Consider the following 21,128-nt stretch of genomic DNA (forward strand, 5'->3'; position numbering starts at 1 on the left):
ATCCCAGTCAGACCCAGAGAAATAGAAGATATTGTAAAAATTAAATAAATTGACAAACTACGTACTAAAAGAAAAATATAAGATCAAATTAAATTTGAAATGATGTTAGTTTTTCATAGCGTTCATCAAATTTCAAATTCTGAAAAAAACACCATGCCAATTTTCGGACATACGAATAGTTAATACAAAGTCAATCAAAAAAACATAAAGTAAAAAAATTAGGGAACAACAATGTCTTCGGCAAGAGGCGCAATATAGAAATGAACCCATTCCCTGTAAAACGGGAGCTTATAGGGCCCACTTAATAACAGAAATGTTAACTTTACAGAGTTGTGCAGTATGGTAACTTAAAAAATGTTTTAACATAGTGTTAACATAACAGAAAACTGTCCTAAACTTGTTACATAGCTGACTGTTCAGACAGTCTCGCAGCAGACAGCTAACAATCGAGCTACAGCAGTGAGCTTTTAAGAGCGCTTGGGAATTTTCGCGTAAAGATCGTTTAAGAGGGATTTTTTTAAGCTCTTACGGTATAATTTAGCGCTTTTCATTAAGTTTTTTAAACAATACTTGACTTATTTCGTACTTTACATCACTTTTATGGAATTTTATTAAAAAATATAATTGCGCTTTAGTTTGTCTAGAATACTGTTTTTAAAATTACAAACATTAACAATAAAATCTTAATCGTAATAGGGGGACGTCGATATACCGTAAAATAAATTAACTAGCTGTAAGGCAAACAGATAATAGTTTATAGATTTCTTTACCTACTACACAAAATATATTTCTATATATGTACAAACTTTATAGTTTTACTTGACTTGGCAAACAGCAACTTGATAAGTTTAAGCGCATTTGGTGGGTTGCATAATTAGAAAACTAAACTAAACAGTCAACAAAGCTTTTGTCGCGACTGTACCTACACCAGTATTTTTATTATTTATTTTCTTTTGCTGGCTAAGCTTAAACTAGTTACGTCTTGAAGACTTTTGGCAGACTATGTCCATACAGAGGTAGGTATGAGGCCCTCCTTGCTGGTGCCGGGCGGCGTCAGGACTTCCTTGTTGAGGAAATCCAGCGGCAGATTAACCAGATGACCCTGAAATAAGTTCAGATTAAAGATGGAATATGTTAGAAATCGTGAAATTAAGGTCAAAATATAAAATAATAATAGTAATATATAATAATTTAAATATATATTAAAGTTGATAGAAAATATATTATATTAAAATAGTAGTAATAATAATAACAATAATAATAATAATAATAATAATAATAATAAAAATTATAATAATAATAATAATAATAATAATAATAATAATAATAATAATATTAAAAATAAAATTTAATAACTTGAAAATATTGGAAAAAAATCTTTTCTAACTTGGAAAATTGTAATATTAATATTTTAAAATTCATCGAAATATATAAGAAAACAAAAACTATCAATAAAATAAAATATGTAAATTAAAATTTAAGTAGAAACGTTGCATCTAAATGCTTCAAAAGGTTTCTATCAATACAAATCTTAAACATTCTGCTCCAAAGTGTTAAACGCACCTGAATTTCTGTGGCACGCTTGGCGGCCAATTCGGGTTCGGTTTTGGACAACGGCGGCTCCTCCTGATATTTGCGCAGACTGGCAAATGTCTTGACAAAATCCGTGGGTATGCACTTGAATACCTCGTCGTAGATTTCCGTATTTCTGGTGGATATGCGACGCCAGGTATTATGCCAGAACTGATCGCAGACCGGATCGCTAATGTTCAGTTCACAGCGCGCCGCACTATCCAGATCCAATAGACCTGCAAGAGCAAGAGTTAGAGAGTTGGCGGCAATTGGATGTTGCAGATCTACCCAAATGTTCCTTGAACAGATATTTGCGCAATCTGCCGGCAAAGATGCCGCTCGGATACTTTTTGCCATTCATGCGCCCATCCTCGTACTCCTCATCCATGATAATGGCTGCAATTTCCGAATCCCGTTTGCCGATCATCGAACGATCGTTGATATTCGCCGAACCGCAAATGACAACACGATCATCGGCGATTAGCAGCTTGGAATGCACATAGATCAGTTCCGTAATCGGCGTATTGTTCAGATACGAATGATTGCGCAGACTGTGAAAGGATATGTAGTTCTCCGGCTTGGCGATGCCCGCTTCCTGAAGGCGTGTCAGAATAGCTGTGCGACCTCTAGAGGGGGTAGAGAGAGAGAGAGAGAGAGTTATTTATATTTCCTTAAAAATTCCATGCTTATATCATATCTTAAATATTCCCTGACAATAATTGCTCAAGTAAGAATTCATGATATCCAAAATGCAGATCTTAAGAATTTCACAGGAAAGAATAAATCATTTATGAAAAGCAAACGTTCCATGATTTAGATCAGATTATAGCACGCGCTTTATGTGTTTTTCATATACATCAACTGCTTGTCTTTAGCATAAGTGAGGTTAGGCACGCACCTGGATATGGACGCATAATTCCAATGGGTAATCGCACGGACTGCAATGCCCGTATTGCCGCCGACATCGCCCTCAAAGCCCGGCAATAAGGGCATTATCACATAAACACGAAAGCGCTTGCGTTCCCTGCCACAGAAATTGCATAAAGAAAAAGAATTAATTGGGAATTCGTAGTGCTGCTATGGACTAAACGCACTTGTGGGCGCGCACGATGCGCTTGAAGAGGGTTTCGCCAATCTGATTTCGGACATTGTTGCAGGCAGCGGACACGCCCATGCCCAGCTGCATGGTGATAAAGAACTGATTCTCAATGTAGATATAGTGCTGGGCCTTTGTTATCGTCTCGATGTAGGCATCGTGTATGCTCTGCTCGACGAGATCCGCCTCGATGAAGCCACAGCTCCAGGCAGAGACGCTGCGCAGCAGCTGGCAGGTGACGCGCTGCTGTCGTCGCTGCTGCAGCTGCTGCAGCTGGGCATTGAGTCGTATCTGGTGATAGCTCTTGGGCATCAGGTACGGGAAGCGGACATTATCGCGCAGCTTCTCCAGCTTCATGGCATTCCAGCGCTGGATAAAATGGCGCGCCACATCCCGTGCCGAGGCGCCGACCACACAGAGGCCGACGTCGTGCCAGGGCATGCGGGGCGTGGTCGTGCGATCGATGATATCGACAAAGGGCGCATTCAGGTTCATCCAATCCTTGAGTATGAAATTGGAATAGTCCTTGCCAAACCAATACTTGGCCTGGCCATAGAACTCGCTGAGTATTTGTGTGCTGGCCGCCGTCGCATTGGCTGCCGCCGCCGAGCTGGAGCTTTGCGCCACATCCGCGTGGTCAAGTGTTGCTGCTTCTGTTTCGCCAGCTCCAGCTGCTGCTGTCTCGTTGGCATCCAACTCCGCCTCGGCTGGCTCCAGCGTATTGTCTGGCGTCTCGCCGGTCGCCAGACGCTGCATGAAGTCCTTGCCCTTGCGTGCGCCCTTCATTGCATTATTCTTGAGCCGATCCAGCATATTCTTGCGCTCCATTTCGGGCGTATTCAGTTTCATGCCCTCCAGCGCCGTCGAGTCAATGGCCAGCTCACTGGACGCTGCCGATAGCAGCTCCGGTATGAGCAGCCGATCGCCGGGTTTTAGCGTGCGCAGCTCCACGCCAGCCGTCAGATTCTGCGTCGATTCCTCGCTGGCGAGGACGGGCGAGACGCTCTCCGGCTCCTTGGCCGTCGACTCGTAGTGTGCGTTGCGTGAGGATTTGCGCGAGCCAAAGGCCGAGTCCACCTCGTCCTTGTTGAAGTGGGCGCTCGGCGTGCAGCGCGCGCTGCCCGACACGGAGGCCGCCGAAATGCTGCCCAGGTCAGTCAGGCGATGCGCCCGATCGTCCCAGCGGCCATAGCACAGATCTATGCCGCCAATAAATGCATATGACTGATCGATTACCACAATTTTCTCATGATGCGCCCACAGCAAAATGCCAGCGCGTGCGTGATCCGGATGTCGCATGACCTAAAAGACAAAAGTTCATTAATATTGCAACCGTAAATAAAACTCTAAACAAGTATAAATAAAATTGTTGCATTTCACACACTTCTCACACCTCTAACGATATTTCACGCTTTACCGAATTCCACCTGCAGCCGTGAAAAGCGCGTGAAAACATATTTTTGTCTTAACCTGTTGCTTTACTCGATTGACTTTCAAATAGTTCCAGTTCCAATTTATGAATTTTTACCGAATTAAGATCTTAGGTTTCTAAGATTTATGAAAAAGCTTAATACTTTTTATGGTTGTTTCAGTAACACATTTTTTGTGAACAAAAGGATGCTCTGAAGCTCAAGGATCTATTAGAGAACTCCACGCTTTTCACAGGTTTCGTTAAGCCAAAACCCCAGTCACACTTACGTTCGGAATAAGAGTGAAAAAAGTTGTGATAAATAAACTTGGTTTAAGATATTATCGAATGCATATTTAAGATGCGCTTGAACGACTTTGAAAACTTAAAAAAAATTCACCTTCGTAGGTGGAAAACGCGCGTATGTTTCGAATTAGAAAAAAAATACTTTCACATACAAACCCAAATTCACGTTTACGATTGGAAAATAGTAGAAAGACTCCTAAAATTTAAAGTTAGCTAGTAACGAATATGTACTTAAAAAAAACTTAACAAATCCACCGCGCTGGCGGAAAATGAGCGTATATCTTCAATTTGAAAAAAAATACTTGCACATTCACGCTTACGATTGGCATATGAATGAAAAGCGTTTTTAATAATTAAAGTCAGGCGAAGATGTTGACGAATATATATTTAATTTGTGCTAACACGATTTTAAAATCTTATCAAATCCACCTACGCAGGCGGAAAAAGCGCGTATGGAATTAAAAGAAAAATACTTGCAACGCTTCGAGCTGTGTAGTCTATAATGGACTTACCTTGATGTTCTCATGCTTGGCCAACGTGGATTTGCTGTAGTAGCTGTTGATGCCCAGCGCCATTTCCACTTCCTTGTAGAGCAGTACAAATACGCGCACACCCTGTTTGGCCTTGCGCAGCAATATCTTATCGAGCCGCCAGTAGTCACCATCCAGAGCGGGACGTTTCATATAGATCTCCGGACTGAGCCACCAATCGGCTATGTAGATCTCCTCCGTGGCGGCCTCGAGGCCATCCGCAACGGCGGCCATATACTGGGCGCCATCCACATACCAGACAGCCTGGGTATTGGCACGCATGGGGGCATACGACATGTGCGGATTGGGGCAAGTGAAGTCGCGGGCATATGTGTGCGCTGTATTCTTGAGATACTGCATCCATTCCTTGCACTTGCGCCGTGTCCAGCACTTCAGTACAATGTGCCGGCTGTTCGTGAGCACCTGCAGGCCCTTGCGCATGCCCGTCTGGTAGATGCCCGTGGATACATCGAAGCCCTGATCGAACAGTATAACGGCGCGTATGCTGCCATCTGTGGGCCGCACATAGCCGAAGCATGTCTCCTTCACAAAGAACCAGCGATTGCGCCACGTGCCGCATACCACATCCGAGCAGAAGTAGTTGCATCTCACACAGCAATTGCGCTGAAAGCAGCCAAAGAAATTGCAGCCCGCCTGCCCGGGACGTGTTGAGCCGGTGCGCTTCAGTATGACACCCTCCTTGCCCTTGATGCCCAGATTGGAGACAAACGACACGTTCGAGACTTCGACAAAGTTCAGCTGCAAGATGAGATAATAAGAAAAAGGTAGCAATTGAATAGCTCCAAATTAGGCAACACTCCAGAAAGAATCTTATGGAGTTTTGGGTGAGCTTAAATATAATTTCTTAAAGTGTCGCTCTCAATAAACCCTCTACAATCAAGTCTACGTAAGATCTAGTCTATTAAGAAGCAGTTGGACTTTTCTCTACTAATTTCACATTTTTTGAATGACACATTGACTTTACTTCCTCTCGCAATATTCTATTAATAATATATATATTCTCATGATGGTTTCGATACTCCTTAAATAATTTCTTGCTCTTTAACATGAATTATTCCTACTTTTGATCACACTCCATATAAGTATATCAATCCGATGCCAATCGATAAAAACTAAACTTAAACCTGTACAAATATATGACAATTCGCGAGTATATCCCACATTTGCTCACCCACACATTCTATATACAATATAGTTCCGCTCACCGTCTCATGATGGTATCGATATAAACTAATGTTAAGCAGATTATATAGATAATCCTCCAGCTGCTTGATCCGCACCGGCAGATGCTCCACGGTGATCAAACTCTCGGGACGATTTGGAAAACGCGGCAGTTTCCGTTTCTTTTTCTTGCGTTTCCGTTGACTGCGTCGAGGCGTCAGACTGGACAGAATGGAGCTATGTGTGGGACTTATGATGGAAACAGCTCCTTCATTGTTGTTGTTGTTGTTATTGTTATTATTGTTGTTGTTATTGGTGCGATTTTGTGCACTATTTATGGGCGTGCTGGAATGCTTGACTTTGGTATGGGCAGGCAGATCCTTCAGCGTGGACTCATCGGCCATTTGACTGGCGGCGGCCTTCAAGGTCGTGCGCTTCTCCTTATGTGCGCGACTGGGAAACGGTATATTCAACGAGGTGCGAAAGAAGCTGAGCTGTTGGTGCAGGGAATTGAAGTGCTTGTAGCGCCGTTTAATGGTCCACTTGAAGGGGCCATGGGTCAGCTCTATGGTGTACCTGTAAAAGCAAGATTATTAAAAATAGTTAGAAGACGAACGGATCAAGAAAACAATTTCCAAATAATGTTTCTTCTACAAATAGGTTTCAAGAAGGTGGAATCAAGAACAGAAAATAGCTTTCCCTTTCACTTTCCGACTCTAAAGTAGAGAATTGCAAATTCACGTGTAAGGGTGGAATTTCCGAAAAGAGTGAATTGAATGAAGGAATTTTGTGAAAGTTAACTTAAAGAAGCTTGTTAAATGAATTTTCTGGATTGCCATCAAGAGTTTAGTTTAGCAGAGATCAAGTCAGTCAGTCAATCAAGGCCACTTACAAGTTGGGATTGAGTAGATGTGTCGTAACACTTCGCTCCGTGTCCACAATTCGGACATGTATCTCGCGTCCTGGTATAAAGACCTTGCGCTGAAACGAATTGAACTTCACACTGGCGCCATAGATGCTGGTAAAGGGTATCTCCTGGCGCATCAGGACGCTGTTCTCATCGTCAAACTCCTCGTCGTCGTCGTCGGTCTCCTTCCGCTCGACCAGCACCGGCTTATCGCCCACAGTCGACAGTATCGTTACGGAATCGGGAAACGCCAGCGTCTCATCATATTCCGAATCGACAATCGAGAACTGAAATTCGGGCAGGCAGCGATTGTTGTGCGCCAGCTCATTGTCCTCGGCTATGGCATCGTCTGCGCAGTCCTTGAACACATCATCACCATCTTCCCCATCGTCATGGTGCTCAGCATTATCCTCAAACTCATCCTCGTCCGTGTCCGCATCGGCATTGGCAAGGGGTTCGATCGTATATGGCGGCAATTGGCCGCCATTTCTAGCATCCGTCATGGCCTCGAATTGTGCAAAGAGGTAGGAACTATCTAAATCATCATAGCCACGATTGATATAGCCGCCATAGTGACTGGGTCTATACGCATCATCCGATGGGTATTCAACTAGATGAGAAAGAAATAGATAATATTGAATAAAATTTGGTTTTTAATACTGGATTCGAATTGAGAAAGATAATTAAGTGACAATGGAGTACATCAATTTGCAGTTCTTGCGCAAAAAGAATAGGCAATGCTCTACGAATTGTGACTAATCTCTAATAAATATCCTATTTATATGTATTTTAGTTTCCTGCATAACTTTACATCCAGTTAGAGACCCTATGCGGCCCACTTTGTAGGGCATATTTCATGCCTTATCTTTTATTTACACGACTGTGTTTCGAGTGGTTTTGGTTTTGCTCGTAACGTGGCCACTTTTAATTAGCTTAAATTGAGTTTGTTGTTTCAACTAAATGTATTGACTTGTCTGTTTTTAGCTGCATATATATATATGTATATATATATATGTATATAGAAGTCGTAACATATTGTCTATGGGTAGCAGGTATGACTGTGTCTAGTCGAAGCTTTTGTTTGACAAGGGTTTACATTTTTTTGCGCGTATCTTGTTCAATTTAATAATACTTATAAATAGTTGAGATTGTGCGACGAAATGTTTAAAGAGCTCTTCAATTTTCTCAAGAAATGTGGGCTTATTGAATTATACAGAAGTAGAAAATTTGTTCAAATTAATGAAAACTTTTAAATGCTCTTCTAAATAAATTTGTACACATGTGAAATATATATAAAAATTATTGTACATATTTATTTATTTATTATCTTTTCTATGAAAACACACAAAAGTTATTTTAGGCTTACATTTTTTTTACTGCAGTCTACTTCAATTTAAAGGTTTTAAAGTGTTCTTCATTTTAATCAATAAATTTGGCTTTAAAGTAGAAAATATATAAAAGAAATAATAATAATAAGAGAATTATTTTTAAACTTGACCTGTAATCATTAGCCTAGTTAGCCTGATCCTAACTAACTATAAATTAATTTATAATAAACTAGAAAATAACTCATTTAATTTTGATAAAATACTTTTTACCTATCATAAACCTACTTAGGCGTACCTCTTAAAATATTTATAAATTTATGTATTTCTTAGACATTTATTATGTTTAAAAGGCCTGAATTCCTTTCGGCTAAGAACTCAAGTTTATGTGGCCACACATATATCAGGGAATGCCTTTGGCTCTGACTTTTATCGTACAACTACAAAATTCAAGGTCTGTTTACGGCCCGTATATGGCGGTACCCTGAGAAGCACAATAAATATTCAGGCTGATAAAAATAGGTTGGTTGGGTCTAGTGATAACACCGAGCAGACCATAATAAATGCGTTTGTTTAAAAAGAAAAGCGACCGAATCGGCATTACGTTAGATTTTCGAACAAAAAAATAAATGGCACATTTGGGCGCTCAGACAGCTGCCCGATATCGTTGAATATTAATCGAATAATACTATATATATATATAAATATATATATTATATGGCTGTGGTTTGGTTAACTGACTGATAAGCCTGCTTCAAATTATAACAAATCACGCAGAGAATATACAAATTGCGCCTCTTGATAAGATTCCCATAGCTGACAGCTCCGATCAAACTCCCTATCATGATGTTAAATGTTGGCACAGTCGATGGCTGCTTTTTACAGCGAGTACACCTGTTATTAGACGCAAATCAAAGCATTTGACTGACTAATGATATATCTATCTATCTGCACATACACGCACATATGCCTGCTGGATATTTATGTAGATAATAATTGATGGCAGGGCGTAATCTTTGCCATGGCCCTCTTGATATATGTTCTCCGCTGACAGCCCAACTACTGTGGATCCTAAAATCTATTAGTTCAGCCGATAACAAACGCTGGCAATGACTCTGGGCGCACATAAATAAAGTTAACTAATAGTTATTTTTATAGTTTCGATAATAGTTAGCTGAAACTGGGCACAGAATTAATGCGCAAAAAAAAATCGAAATAAAATATTCATAAAGTTATAAAGTTATAAACTATAAACAGACTTGAATCCAACTCCGTTGACTATTCAGTTAAGATATTTGGATTTTTTCTATTTCTGAGTAAAGTTTCTGAGAAAAATCATAGTTAGCTTAAGGATTTTTGACTTGGACAGATTCGATTTCTAATATAATCATATATTATAATCATATATTATAATATCCCCCTCTTTCTCTATTCATGTCTCTCTCTCTCTATCTATCTCGCTCTCCATCCATATATCCCTCTCTCTCTCTCTGTATCTACCTCTGTCTCTCGCTCTCTCTCTCGCTCTGTCCATCTCGCCCTCTCTCTTTCTCCATCTCGCTCTCTATTCATATCTCTCTCTCTCTCTCTGTCTCTGCCTATCTCTCTCTCCCTCTCTCTCTATCCATGTCTCTCTCTCTAGTTCTCTCGATCTCGCTCTCTAACCATATCTCTCTCTCTCTTTCTCTCTCTCTGTCTCTGCCTCTCTCTCTGTCTCTCTTTCTTTCTCTCTCTGCCTCTCTCTCATTCTCTCTCTCGTTCTCTGCCTCTCTCTCTCTCGTCAACTGCATATACATACATATGAATTTAAGCTCTCATAAGCTTTAAGCTCTCCCACTAACGTTAAATTTACCTCTCAATATGTTACTATTTTACAGGCAAGTAGACCTAGAACATATCCATAACCTAAAGATATAGCACTCTGATACACTGTTAAATGTGAACTGTTTTCTAAATAAGCGTGAACTGCTTGAAGTTGACTTTTGCGAGGTTGTTCTTTATTTATTTTCTTGTTAACTCTCGTTTCTTTTTTTTGGCAGTTTTCCAAGTTTAAACAGTCACAAAACTCCAAGTACAGCCCACACGTTCCTATAATAAACTCAAATAATAAAACTTATCTCTAAGAATATCGTTAAAAGCACAACTATTCATACGTAATTCCTTAGGGTGCCCGCACGAATTAGTCATATGATGTCTGACGTTACAAAAATATATCTTATCACTCGAAATTTCTCGTAGCCCTCTCCATTTGAAAGAAGTTTTTTTTTTGGCTCGAAAGAGACCCAAGGTCAAATAATTATATAAAAATATTGTTTTGTCTTTCTGCTTTTTGGCTTCCTAGGTTCAAGTTCGGCCGAGTCATATTTGAACTTGTAAATCTCGGATAGTGTGTGCCACTTTTCGTAGAGGCTCTCGTTTGGCATTGAGGCGTCGTCATAAAACATCTTTTATTGTTGTCGAGTTTAATTGGGATCACGGGGCAGGGGCACGATTTCGATTGTTATCAAAGTTAGTCAGTGGCTTTAAGACTCTTTACGCTTCATATGAGGTCTACAAACAATTTTTGTGAAAGCATCGCATTTTGATTCATTTATAAAAAGAACATTAACAAATATTGGCAAGCTCAGCTTGAGAATTTCTATTATTTTTATGCCTCTAGACTTAAGCTCATTTAGATTTTTATAAGTTTCTATTTTGCACATAGTTCAAACCCACTTAAAAACTTAATATTAGCAGTTAGTCATGCGGGTTCAATGTACGCCTTTTAATGCAAATGTGACTCAACGAAAGTACAACAAACGTAACAAACTATTTTTCTACCAAAACTCCAACAGTTCATGTAGTTTCTCTAAGATAATCGTGTCTTTAAACTGTGAGAGTGAAGCAAGAATTCTTGAAATAAGTCATTACGTAAGTGTTTCCGAAGAGCCCAAGAAATCATCAATAAAATAAACTATTCTCTTGTCATTCTTCAGCTCGACTGATGTTAAAGTCTGCAATGGTTATATATATTATATATAAGAGTATATAAAACCATATATAATCTTACAGTTTTATACTAGATACCTTACAATATTCCAAATCTTTTATAACAAAATCAATCAAACACAAATATGACTCATGTGTCAGTTTAAAGATATTTAACTTTATATATAAGCTGACGAGGATGTGAATTTGCCAGTAAAATGTAAACGAATGTCTCAAAAAGAGAAACAGAAAAGGTAAAGGCTTCTTCTTCGAGAGAGAGAGAGAGAGAAAGAAAGACGGAAACTGTCCCTACATATAAGCACAAGCTGCCAGTAAAACGTTTACGAAAATTCCAGAAAGAATGCTTCCAAAAATGGAGAGAGAGGCACATTTAGCCAGTGAGCTGTTAACGAATGTCTCACAAAAGGGAATAAGTAAAATGAGAAGCTTTTTCAAGAGGGAGAGAGAGCGCGTGCATAGAAATGCATGCATGTAGCATGTATGCCAGTTAAATGTTTACGTATATCGCATAAAGAAGAAAGCTTTAAAACATAACACGATACCAAGCGAGAGCCTTAAACTTATAAGAGCTTTATAGCTAATGGGGGTAATAGTACGTAAATTATGTTGACAGCAGCCAGTAAAACGTTTGGGAAGATTGCGCAAAGCAAATACACAATTTGCATTCATATTCTGGCGTGGCTACAGAGTAACCCAACGTTGAGCTTAACTGTCAATTAAATAAATATTTAAAAAGCTTCTACTAGCGAGCATTGTGTTCACTTTCATTGCTTAAACAGTTGCTAAATGCTTGTTCACACATATTAGTTGGCCCAAGATGAGGTCTGTCAAGTGTTGGGCGCGAATTGCTGGAACACGCCGAAACCCAGTTTGATTGCGTTCGCTGACAAGATAAGAATGGCAATAAAAATGTAGCAAATATTAAAAAAATGCGGCAAGACGTTGCCCAAAAAAAAACAAAGAGAAAATATTATCAGCAAAAAGAAGCAAGAACAAGAAAAACAATGGGAAGCAAACAATTAGCGGTTAATGTCTGATAAAAATAAAACTTTATAAGGCGGAAACTTTATTATTATTATTATTATTATTATTATTATAAGAATTTGCAGTGCTCGGCCAGTAGAGGGGAAAAAAAGCAGTGTGAACTACGTCAAAGATTTATTTTGGAGGTGTTGTAAAATGCCGCGTTTCCAGATATATTTGAGCTGAATTTAATTTTAATGTCATGACTCATAAAATTGGCTTTGATGTGGTATCTTTTGTCTGTTGATATGATAATATGAAATATAAATGAAAATAAACATTTGTTGTTTACAGAGCAACCGTTAGTAGGTCTTTCAACCCGATTCTCGATGATGACCTATACAAAATGCCAAAAGAAATCGAAACTTCCTGTTGCAGTTGTTTGCAATCATAAAGCAAATGCTTATAACGTGTGCTGCATTTACAATTGTGGACTTGGGCGTTATGAATAATTTGCTAATGTTGCCGTTAGATTGGGGGCCTGTCCAATAGACGAGGCGCTGCGGAACGTCTCAGGCAACACACGCGAAGCGAAAGCAGCGACCAAAACTCCAGGGTTATATAATTAAATATATATAGAGGCTTGTGGCTTGCCTGGACGCCAATGTTTACATTGTAAATTGGCCGTTTAATGGAAAATTATAAAGAGCCTAACAAGTCGGAAATTGATATTTGTATAACGTAACGCCCACAAATTGGGCAGATTGAAGTGCCCAAACGCACTCGGGGCGCATATTTAAAACTAATATTTAAGTAAGCACACTTTCAAATTAACAAATTAACTTTTCATTTAAGGCAAGCAGAAAAACTGTTGGTAGAATTTTTAAATGGAATTACATGAAATTTTCCTGAGTAAATTTTATAATTCTTTCTATTTATTAATACCATTGATAAATACTTGTAAATTTTATTTCCCAACTAAAATTTAGAAACTTGTCAATAAAATTACCCTAGGGCAATTTTAGAGCTCTCAGAATAAATCAGTATTGATAAATGCCTGTAAGTAAAGTATATATATTTATATACTATTGATAAATGCTTGCATTTAAATTTTCCCCAAATTTCCCTAATAAATATCATTTATAAATGCTTTTAGAATAAATATCTACAAGTCAATTTTAGAACCCCTCTCAGAATATATATCAATATTAAGTATAGGTATATGAAATTCCCCCAAGGTAAGCGAAACATCACTTTTCATTTATAATTCCCAAATGGTTAAAGTGCTTGGCATAAAAATCCAAGTTGAATTTCCATGCTTTGTTTCTGAATTTTATCAAGCGAATTTTTGTTTTAATTATAAATATAATTTGTTATCAATCAATATTTAACACGAAATGTCAGTCATGATAATTGATGATGTGATGTTTTGTTTTTAATAAAATTTCGAATATTGAACGATTTTTGATGGACTTTAAATTTGTTAATAATTTGTGGGTCAAGGAAATCGTATTTTATTTTGGTTTTCCTTTTTTAACACATTTTGATTTCGATTTTTTTATTTTCAATAAAAACATATTTATTACATTCGAGAGAGAAGTGAATTTAATTTTATGTTTTATATAAAGCCAAAAATTTTATTTAAATTTAGACTAGCTTTGGTGTTTGGCTTGCTAAAATGCTGAACAGGTTTTGTAATACTCTAAAAATATGGCCAGCTTATCAGCATTTTGTGACAGTATTATAATCGTTGATAATTGACAATTGTTGATAAGAACTTTATTGCAGCACACTTTATTGTTGACATGCCCGACGACGTATGGAGAAATTGAAGAAGAGTGAACCGGGAATATGGTATATAAGTATATAGTACTTGAACCGAGTACGAATGGAACTTTGGCTAATTGTAAATTGCTTTGTTTATTTATCATTTAAATAGACTCTGTTTATGAAAACATATATCTGCTTACGAATATATATGTATAGGTAATTATATTTATTTATTATTATGTGGCATCTCTCAAAACGAAACACACAGAACACAATTGCGAGTCGGTGCCAATTCGAGCTGAATTCTTTTTCACTTTCTCAGGCAAACCGGCTAAACAAACCGGTCATAAACAGACAAAACAGTTCTCGAAATTGAACAAGAGCCGCTCGATAACTGGTCCAACATAGTCGAGGGCAGGTTTGGCATGACGCAGAGCTCATATGGCGACACTTGGAACACTCTCTGACAATGATCTAACCATGAGAAACCACGAAAGAGTCAACTGAGTAATGGCCAACATAGACCGCAGGCCCTGACAATTATGGCCCAAACAAACTTGTTACCACCGAGTGCTGGGTGTGGGTGAGGGGGCGGGGCCCTTGCAGGCCAACAGCTGTGAGATGCAGCGGCGATGACGTTGCTAATCCTCAGCGCTAACGCTGCTTGGTACATTTATGGCATTAGATTGGGATATTTTAACATTAGTTAAGATACATAAGATATGTTAATGTAAGCAAATTTCCCCTGTCGCCGAACAGCTGTTATTGGCAAAGACGTTGCTGATCCTCACATTTAGGCCCAACTGGTACTTTTGCGATTTGTGGGACATTTAGCTCAACAACAGACGTTAGGCCGGGATATTTAGCACAGTTGAACATTAAGAAAGGGAATTGGATTTGAACATAAACAACATAAGGAACATTTTTGCTGGATCGCTTAAAAGACATTTGCAATAATAAATATTTTGAGAGGGCAGCAGGGAAATTTTCTGCATAACTTGACCGGGACAACTTAACATCAAAGGCATAACACACATACAAAGGTACATTGAATTGGGAATTTTTAACATTATAAGACAATTACCCATGCTGGCCATCAGCTGTGAGATGCTGCGGCGATGACGCAGCACCCGCATATTCTGCAGATCTGACGTCAGCGCCGCTTGCCTCGCGTCCTGCAGCTGCTGCCCCTCGGCTTTTATGGCCCCTCCTGCTGGGACATTTGGTACATTTAGCTGGGACATTGTTGCTGTTGTTGTTGCTATATGTATATAATTATTTGGTATTTTTGGTTTGCAATTTTTGGCGTGATTTGTTGTTGTTGTTGATATTGACGAAAATTCATTTTGTTTTCTTTGATTCTTTAATTTGCATTACGAACTTTTCGTTGCGCTTGCATTCTTGTTGTTCACGTTCGCATTACAGTAGCTAATTAAACAACAAATGAACATTTAATTAATAAACTTTTAATGAACTCAACAATGTCTTAAAACAAATCGGCTCATGGTAAAATAGTTGAAAATATATGAAATTGTTCATGTTCATATGTATATATGATTTTAATTACTTTTTTTTTTTAAATTATTTATTAATTTGTCACGTTCTGTTTGCAATTGTTTATTTATTTTTTTTGGGGGGGCTGCTGCAAAATTTTAGCATTGTGTGAATTATTTAATTTTATTTATTTTTTTGATTTATTTATTTAAACTTTTAACTCGTTTTTAATTATTCACTCAAAGTTGAAATCAAAAATTTTTAACTTTTGTTTATTTGTTAATAAAATGAACACTTTTGTAAACAATACAAATTTTGCTACAATATTTTTGGACTAAAATGAAAATTATTATATATTTTATAATGAAAAAAAAACATTTGCAGCTGATTTATTGAGCTCATAAAAGTTTACAAAACAACAAATTTTTGGCACAAAAGAAAATTTGGAAATAGCGCACAAAACTATTAACAAATACAACAACAATTAAAACAAGTGCGCGATGTGTGTAAATATTCATGTTGTTGTTTTTTTTTTTTTGTGTATTTTTTTTTTTTTTTTTGCCACACTTTACACACGAAAAGAAAATGTTCGATACACGTAAATTGCATTGCTTCCATTTTGGGTTTATTTGCATATTTTGTATCTTTCAGATAAACGCACGCATCTGATGCACAATTCCGCTAAACAGAGCCAAGTCTTATATTGGGAAATAAACACGTCTGCATCTCGCGTGCGCTGATAACACGAAATATTCCCATTGTTTACTATTCGCCAGCGACTAACGGAAGTTACAGCTTTCAAGAAACCGTTGGCAGTCGCTGCAAAAATGTAGCGCGCAGTCGCAGTCGCATTAAAAATAATAATAAAGAAGACAGAAAAAAAAAAGAAAGAAAGAAAGAAAGAAAAAAAAAACAACTGCTGCCACGCCGCTGTTCTCTTTCTGCTGCTGCTGCTGCTGCTTCTTTCTACCTGTGACAACAACAAGAACGGCAACCGAAGATAGCGCGCAGAAATGAAGACACCGCGCACACGCACACACACACACACACACACACTCGCAGACACAAGACGTGCCCCTTGCAGCCCGCTGCGCCGATCAACGATCGATTCGAGTTGCGAACGCGAGCGCGTAGCCAAAACGTTGCGTCAACGTTGCCGACACTTTGCTTAATAATAGTAACTAAAACCAGCGGCGGCGACCGCCGCGTTGGCCAAAGCTTTTTGTCTGAGTAGCACGTTAACCGGTTAACGTTAACCGTTTCAAGAGCGCACATAACCGCTCAGCAAGTGTCAGAGAGAGAGAGAGAGGGCGGTAAGGAGCGTGTGTGTGTGTGTGTGCGCGAGCTGATATTGGAGTTGCTGGCAAAAAGCAGAAAAAACAAGAATCGACAACAACAAATGTAAACAGCTGTTGGCAGCATTTTGCAAGTCACTGGAAGTGTGCGAGCTGGCTGTGCGTGCGAGCAGTACGACAATATGCCCATCAAAGCTCACAAAGCAGATTGGGCCTTAGGAGCTGCGCCTTTACAGCCCCACAAGGTTGCATTAACAGCGAGCAGCTAAAACAAGTTTCAACGTGCTTGTTGTTGTTGTTGTTGTTAAATGCAGCGCTGTAAAGCTCTTCGCAAGCTCAGCGCGGCTTCCAGTCCGGCGATCGTTGAGGGGAAATTTAAAGGGGAAATTTAATTGTATTGCCGCATGATTCATTTTCAACCAGTTTCCCGCGCTACTGCGATTGGGCAACATGTTGATAAGGCCGGCTCCTTATCTAATTGTATCTAATCTGAATAGTTTTGTTGTAATCACCATTCGTTATTCACATTTAATTCTACACGCAAAATAACAATTTGCTATCACAAATGAGGTGCGAAAAAAGGGCAAATTATAATTACATTTGTGATAAGATTACAAAAATAGCACAAATACATGAACATTTCGTCACGCCAAATTTTGCACATTTCAAAAAGCGCGCCAAATGATTAAGATTAACATTTAAATAATAATAAATAAATATGACAAAAAATAAATACAAATTTTAAAACAATGAAAATTAAAAATAAAATATTTTTTGGAATATAATTGAAATTAAAATAAGACAAAACTATTTATATAAAATTGTTGTAAAATATTTAAGTATTTATTAAGTTCCCTTGGCGGGGTTCGAGCTCGCAACTAGCACCAATAATTGAGTCTTAGTGAGAAAAAAAACTAATTTAAATAGTAGCATAGAAAACAATACAATCGCAATTGCAATGCTTTTGCAAAGTTCGAAGCTGACTCGCATAAATGTGTGTGTAAATGTATTCCGAAATTCCTGCAATTTGCACTGGTGCAGCAGACACGTGTTTCTTAACCGATCTACAGTATATCTTATTGTACCATAGAATATTTGTGTAGTCTTAAAAAGTCAGGAGGATACAGCTAAAATTTCACTTCTCTAGCTCTTATAGTTTCTAAGATCCTTGCGTTCGTACATACGGACTGGGCTGTTGATGCTGATTAAGATTATATATACTTTAGATGCTTCCTTGTACCTGCTACATACATTTGCACAAATACATTATACCCTTTTTACCCATTTGGGTTAAGGGTATAAAAATGACTTTAATCTTTAATGTTCAATTAAATACGAATTTTCATTCCTAAATAGTTTCACATGTGATTAACTATAGTTTTTTATTACTGCGAACCACTTCATTAAGTTAATTACCCAGAAATCACACTCTAAAAATCATTTGCTTGGGCTGTAAATGTGTATATATATATACATATAAAAATCTCTCTCTATATAGGTATATATATAGACTTTGCAGTCCGAAAGTTCACACAGGGTATTTTCGAATTCGAAAAGCTTTTAAGCATGTTTGTGCTGGACAAACACGTACATATGTACATATATTTACCAGTCGAAGTTCAGATAAGATAATAATCTATTGGGGGTTCTATTGTTATAGCTGTAATTCCCGATTGCAAACAGTTATTTTATTTGCATGTCCAAATCAGCGTTGATTTGGGTAACAATATGTCTTTTGTAATCTATTGTGATTTGTTGACAAATCCATTCACAGTTTTGTAACTCTGCTGCTTCATAAAATATTCACTATAACTAGCATTGCACGACGAGGAGATACCCTTTACGAATGCAGTTTGCCAATATGTAAGCCTAGTCGGAAAATTAATACATATTCAAAAATATATAAATTTGTTTATTTTCAGTTTGTTTTAAATTTAAATTTATATTAACCTGATAAAAAATAAGAAAACTTAAGACTTTTGTATTTTTTTTTTTTTTTGAAAACAATTCTAGAAATATATATAAAACTGAAATGTGCTCAAACTTAATATTAATATATATATATATATTTATTTATTTATAGGAAACTATTACATGGAATCCATTATGGCAGCTCGCTTTCTGCCGAGCATTATAAATAGAAATCCTATAAAAAATGCTGATTTACGATAAGAACAATTATTGACCTTCGTCAAATGAGTTTTCTTTTTAAATATGCCCTTTCGTTGGGCATAAAAATGATGAGTCAGTCAGCTGAAATGCTCAAAAGGTACACATATGTATATATACATATTTAAATATATACATTCTCGATCAGGCCGATAAATAATGTGTACATAATGTCAGAAAACATAAGGCCTCACATAACTAATGTAGTCAATTGCACCCTTTGATAAACAATTCACTTATTAACTTATTCTAAATAGTGTATAAAACAAGTCGAACTTATTTATAATTTAAAATAAAAGCTTTGCAAATAAGTTAAAAGTTACGGAAAATAAAAGTTTCCTGCGCATCAGATTTCCACTTTGGTGGATTGCCGAAAAGCGTGAAACACGAATACGTTGATATTATTTATTTAAGATATTTTAACCTGAGCTTAAAACGGATTGTTTGGGAAGGCTGAAAAAACGGTGAATCCGCCCGTCAATCAGTCAATCTTTTAATATGTAAGTCAATCAATCACCTATCAAGCTTTTAAGCTTTACCAATCGCCTTTCAATAGCAGGTCACAATATTTAAGAGCAAGTCGAGTTTTAAGAGAAATACTTAACATTAAAAGCACACAAAAGAACTGTAAAAGCATATGCGTTCCACTTACGTAAAGTTGTGACAAGACGAAGACGAAGAAGAAGAAATATCCACAAAATAAAAGCAGTTATTGGAATGGCCTTGGAACTGGTTGCTGCCTTTTGCTTGCTTTTGGTTTTTTCTCTTTTATTCCTTTATGCGCGGCTTTTATATATTTATGATTCACACAAATCGCTTGTGTTATAAGCCCAAACTAACACACATATAAGATTTGAGAGTGTGGCACTTTAATTGGATATATTCCTTCAAAATTGCTGGCAAGTGCAAATCAATTGGGGCGCAACGCCGAAGGCGCCAAATCAGCACGAAAATGCGTGAAAATACATTTTTGATTGCCAAATTGTTATGATGCCAAAACTAACACAAGCAAAGACACACACGAACGCACACACACACACACACACACATACAGAGAGACGCACGCGCTGTTGTTGGAAACAACAGTTGAAAACTTGTTGCTTTGTAGAGCGCAGTCGCCGCGGCCGCCACAACCGTTGCCGTCAAATTTGTAACTGACAAACAAAATAACAAAAACGTGCTGCCCGAAGCTGGCAGAACTGGAATTGCGCGCTGGAAGGGCAGCAGCAGCAGCCGCAGCAGACGGCCAACGACAAGAGAGACAGAGAGGGAGCGAGAGAGGGCGAAATCAATTTAAGCAAGAGCATTATAACCTCTGTCTACATTTCACTTTTCTTGATTGCATTAATTATTGTTAGTCAAGCATTTACTTAGTGTGCAGTTTAATTCAAGCTTTGACATTTCTTATCTCTCGCAACATTACGGCACTGCGCGAGCTTTTCGCCTGGAAGTGAGCGGCAAGAGAGCGTGAGAGATCGTGAGAGAGCGCAAGCAAATGGCGATCAAACAGCTGAGTGTCTGACACCGTGGTGCGAAATAGCGTGTAAATCATTTAAGTTTACTGATTTTGTAGTTCTGTCCTAGAAGGCAAATTAATAATTGTTAAAGGTATAAATAGTATTAAATAGTCAATAGCATCAAATAGTAAATAGTATTAATATGAAAAGAATTTATGCTGGGGTGCACTGTAATTCACTATGAAAATAATGTTGTCATTTATACAATACTTTTAAATTAATATTAAAACTTCTGAATTGCCAAAAAATTATTTTTACAAAAATCGACACTATATCCTTATAATTTTCGTTGCAAACAATTTTTAAATATCGTAAATATATTCAATTAAATATCACTTGATTTAACAGAACCCACAAATTTGTTGCCAGTGCTGCCAATTTTTTTCTAATTAAGAAAAATGTGATAATTAGAATGAGACATTTTCTGAATAGAACATTTTTGTTATAAAAATATACAATATTTAATAAGCTGTCTTGAAGTAAATTGTTAAATTAATTATAATCAAATATGTAAAAATATATTATATTTCTTCTTCGATTTATGTCAAATTAAACAATGTGTTTTTTATTATAAATATCTAAGAAAATATATTATCTCTCTTACGT

At 37.5% G+C, this 21,128-nt stretch overlaps 1 protein-coding gene across 2 annotated transcripts; it reads right to left on the minus strand.

The window, feature by feature from the left end:
- Window positions 1–593: 593 nt before the first annotated feature.
- On the minus strand, window positions 594–20,157 carry Pld (Phospholipase D). 2 transcript variants are annotated; one of them, XM_032437135.2, is made up of 10 exons: window positions 16,512–16,691; window positions 15,132–15,475; window positions 6,987–7,611; window positions 6,139–6,670; window positions 4,895–5,671; window positions 2,667–3,970; window positions 2,471–2,596; window positions 1,861–2,198; window positions 1,564–1,808; window positions 594–1,102 (listed from the first exon to the last, which is right to left on the minus strand). In XM_032437135.2, exons 2-10 carry the CDS (start codon window positions 15,289–15,291, stop codon window positions 1,001–1,003), a joined length of 4,209 nt encoding a protein of 1,402 aa, XP_032293026.1. In that variant the 5' UTR covers window positions 15,292–15,475; window positions 16,512–16,691; the 3' UTR covers window positions 594–1,000. The 2 variants fall into 2 exon arrangements, with proteins under 2 accessions (XP_032293026.1, XP_015029701.1); XM_015174215.3 differs by lacking the exons at window positions 15,132–15,475; window positions 16,512–16,691 and adding an exon at window positions 19,658–20,157 and having other exon boundaries at window positions 595–1,102.
- Between the last annotated feature and the right edge of the window lie 971 nt (window positions 20,158–21,128).

Source organism: Drosophila virilis, chromosome 5 (assembly GCF_030788295.1).
Source record: "Drosophila virilis strain 15010-1051.87 chromosome 5, Dvir_AGI_RSII-ME, whole genome shotgun sequence".
Classification (NCBI taxonomy): Eukaryota; Metazoa; Arthropoda; class Insecta; order Diptera; family Drosophilidae; genus Drosophila; species Drosophila virilis.

What these genes read in the sequence shown, in the direction of transcription:
- Pld (XM_032437135.2), bottom strand. Translation starts at nt 15,291, where the DNA reads ATGTCCCAGCTAAATGTACCAAATGTCCCAGCAGGAGGGGCCATAAAA. An exon ending in ACAGCTGATGGCCAGCATGG is followed by an intron (nt 7,612 to 15,131) that starts GTAATTGTCTTA and finishes TTTCTCATCTAG; the next exon opens with TTGAATACCCATCGGATGAT. An exon ending in CATCTACTCAATCCCAACTT is followed by an intron (nt 6,671 to 6,986) that starts GTAAGTGGCCTT and finishes TTGCTTTTACAG; the next exon opens with GTACACCATAGAGCTGACCC.